General features: G+C 21.4%; 1 protein-coding gene across 1 annotated transcript in view; it reads left to right on the plus strand.

Moving 5' to 3' along the window:
- The window catches only part of LOC102677018 (FERM domain-containing protein 5), a 65,811-nt gene extending 64,770 nt beyond the window's left edge, over window positions 1-1,041 (plus strand). The window contains 1 exon segment of the mRNA XM_006620193.2: window positions 548-1,041. Coding sequence (XP_006620256.1) covers window positions 548-972 — 425 coding nt within the window. The 3' untranslated portion in view covers window positions 973-1,041.
- The last annotated feature ends 3,326 nt before the right edge of the window (window positions 1,042-4,367 follow it).

Below are 4,367 nucleotides of genomic sequence, written 5' to 3' on the forward strand. Positions count from 1 at the left end.
ATATTTGTATGATATTAAATTACTCGATATAAATATAATATTAATATACAGAATGTTAATATCTATAAAATATTTTTTGCAGGCTTCTAAAAGCTAAAATAAATATAAAAGTTAATAGAAAAGTCTCGATTTGTTAATTTATAAGCAATTAAAGTTTGTATTAATGACTACAAATGAATTTTTGTATTGTATTTCTGTCATACAGATATCTCTCTTTATCTTCATCTCGTTTCATTTAATACAAATTTCAATTATAAATAATAATTTATTATATAAATAATAATAAATAAGTCTCAATCGATATTTTTTTTATATCAATTTTCGTATTTATTTATATATATCCTTTAGAATCGATCTTTCAAAATGTTCCAAGAATATATTAACATCCTGTAAATTAGTAATTAAAAATCAGCATAATTTGTTTATTTTTCGTATATAATAAAATACATAAATTATAGAATCATGTCTTGACTTCATATACATATATAATATATTCATTATTCATAATATAATCATCATTAAAAGTATCGGGGAATTTTTGTTTCAGTCGGTCAGCATGAAGGTGCAATTAACGACTATTACTTTAGAGATTCTTTTGATCATTCGTCATCAGAAAGTCAGCTATTGGATACATCTGGAAAACCACACAGTCGTTCGGTGACGCCTGTACCGAAAATGCAAAAACTTCAAAACGTAAAAGAATTTCATCAACAACAACAACAACAACAACAACAATTGCAGCAAACTGGTCGACGTTCAAAATCAAGGCATAAGAGTCTTCGAATCACGAGGCTTTTTATTCCAGCTTTCATGCTCACGATCACAGTTTTATTTACTGTGATCGTTTTGGTATTTGAGACAGACACAACGCTTTTTAATAATTTGCGTAAGACGCCAGAAATGGTGGCCTTAAAGAACCAATACTATGTCCCCATCAAGGAGTTCTTGAGGACAAAGCTCGGCCTATTTTGATGTGACGCGATGATGACCAGGCTGAGATCGCCCTTTGTCGCTAAGTAACTTCTTTCAGTGCCAAGTCAAGAAGTTGATCGAGTAGCAAGAGTATCGTATTTCTTTCTCATATTCTTTCTTTTTAAATATATGAATTTATATGCAAGAAAACAAATTGTTTTTGTTAAGTTTTCTTCATTTGTTTTTATTCTGAATATAGTATATCAAATTGATACAGTGAATTTAATTTACATATATTATTTCAAATTGGCATTTGAAGTTTTTGAAATACTTATTTGGAAAATCAGTATTGTTTGTTATCTTGTGTATATAATAATTTACTTTGGTATATGATTTATATACATGATTATGTTTTTATAATCTCAAATATATTAATATATCTAATATAATAAATTATTTTTATTATTTTATTTACAGTAATTTAATCTAAAATTTCAAATATTGCGAGAATGGCCAATTTTGCTGAAATTTTTATAGTGTCTTGATAGATTTAAGAAAATATACTACAAGAAAAAAAGATGCAATCCGATTTTTTGAAAACTTTTGCCGCAAAAGAAATCACTTATTCTTATTTCGGCCTCTATAATGACTGCCAAATTCACTCTAATCAGATCATATTTGTTCCATTATTTTTTTTTTATACATACATACATACATATATATATATATATGTTAAAAATATTTTATTTGGAATTATGTGAATTATTTAGAAATGTGAATTATTTAGAAATGTGAATCATGTGTATGAACTAAAGTAAATTATTAAATACGTAAAACATTTTCTAAATAAGTATTATTATGAGATTAAGATTATCTCCTAATACAAAAGTGTTCCAATATTTCGCTAACATTGCAGCTACTTTCACCAAGAATCACACAAGATAAAAAAAATCGTTAACTTCAAATACCAAATTGAATATTTTAAATCACGACTCAAAACTCGATATAAATATGTCTCTGAAAAACTGTTATCTGCGATAAAAAAAGTACCTCCGATTTATTATTTATTTATTTTTTGCACTACACATATGTATATCTAAATATTGATAACTTAATATATTTACTCTATCGAAGACGAAGTGTTTTGTACAAAATATTTACATTGCGAGTTCTCGTGTTTTACTATATAATAAGTTATATGTAATTCGACGAATTGTTAGAAAACTTTGTTATAGTAATATTATCGAATTTATTTAATAAATTTAGATGAAAGTCAGTTTCTACTAATTACTATTAGTAATTACTATTATATAGAATGTGTCGCAAATCGAAAAAGTCACCTTGTATTTAAATACAAAGGTAGATTATATACAAGTACGTACGTTTTCAACTTATAATTAGTAATAGAAATCATAAGCAGAAACATCAAGTAGTATGTTGCACAACATATTTTTATTTTTTATGTATAATAAAGCGATATTATTTATTTTAATTTTAAAATTATATTTTGTATTAAAATTCATATTTCGTTTCATTTTCTAATGTATAAAAATTGATTCGTTCAATCCTTTTTTTCTCTTAAAGATTTATTTTTTTTATTTACAAAATATATTTTTTATTAATCATATTTAAACTTTATCTTTTCTTTTGAATGTACAAGTTTTATTCATACTAATTGATATTTCTCATAAAATGTATAATTTGCTAAATTTGAAATTAAAAAATTATTAATTTATTTGATTTTATATATCTTTTAGTATATATATACTAGAAAATACTGTGATTGAATTAATATTTAAATGAGTACTTAATTTTCGATTTTAAGAAGAGTAAATTATATATTATAGAATTCAGCATGCGTAATTGTAATCATTATTATTGTTTCTATATGAGCTGTAAACATAAAATCTTTTTTTTATAAACTTTTAGTTATGATAAAATATTTAATTAATTTTTATAAGACAATTTAATAAAACTTGTAAGATAGAATCGAGCAACATACGATGCAATCAAATAGTATACATGTAAAAAAAAATGTTTTTTGTACTTTTATTCTGTTATCAATGTTTTTCTGAAAATTGTACAAGGAAAATAGATATGCTTCCTAACTTTTGTATTGGCATTTAACAATCAAGTATCAAATAATCGATATTTATTATTACGATTATTAATATTATTATTATTAGACAAAAAAACTGTTTTTATTTAATTTTAATTCAGATTTAATCATTTACCTTAGAAATACATGCAAGTGTGTGTGTGTATATAATAGGATGAATCTCCAGACATTAATTATAAATTTATTTTTTTAATGATATTAAAATATTCAGCCAAATATTTATTTATTAAGAGGAACAAATAATACAATGAAAATTATTTTTCACAACACGTTATATATTCTGAAATATTAAAATAATTTTAAATTAGTTGGTATATTTTTTTTCATACAATGAAAATATAAATGCCAGATAGCATGAAATATTGTTATTTATTTGTAATATTTCAGTAAATTAAATAGCAGGGAATTAGAATTATAAATATTTATGTCTAAAATCGAATTAATTTGTATAATAATTAAAAATTACAATAATTAAAAATTTGTATAAATATTTATATACATATAAATCTATTTATTTTTATAAAAAGATATAAAATTTCAAAAGAATTGATATTAAAAAATATAATATATTTTTTATTTACAGTATTTATGTGATTAAAAAAAAGTATTCTTTTTTGTCATTAATTTGTTTATATCAATAAAAATAATAAAATGTGTTTAAATTTTAATGTCTTACGATTCATCCTGATATGATCATACAAATTTATTCTAAATTATAAATTTTGCCTAAAATATTAGATTGTTTCCAAAGATTATATAATTATCGTTAGAAAAGTTATCTAAACAGAGATATTTATTTTAAATCTTATACTTGAAATCTGTTTTTATAATGAATATTTGTGAATTAAATATTCATAAATATAACGAAACAAGGTGAAAAAATTGCATTTTTTTTACCTTATAATATATTTTAAGTTGCATTTAATATTATTACATGAGTTTCCATTCATTGAATTGACAAATATAGTAGCTATATTAATTGATCATTATATTATAGTTATTATAAAGAGATGTAAAATCATGCAATCATAATTATATATTTATATTTAATTTATATTATATATAATTTAAATATATTTATATTCAAAAATATTTTCATAGATCGTGAAATTCAATATTATAGATATATATTATATAATTCATTATATAAATTCAATCTGATATTTCAATACTAAGATGATTTATATGATTTTAAAAGATATATGAAAATAGAGAAATGTAGAAAACAAAATAATACTGTAATTAACAAGAATAAAAAATTGTTTATATTTTGTTTATATTGCTTAATATAAATCAATTAATTGATAATTATTTTTGAAAATTTAAAGATATGATT

This window comes from Apis dorsata, unplaced genomic scaffold (genome assembly GCF_000469605.1).
Source record: "Apis dorsata unplaced genomic scaffold, Apis dorsata 1.3 scaffold_486, whole genome shotgun sequence".
NCBI lineage: Eukaryota > Metazoa > Arthropoda > Insecta > Hymenoptera > Apidae > Apis > Apis dorsata.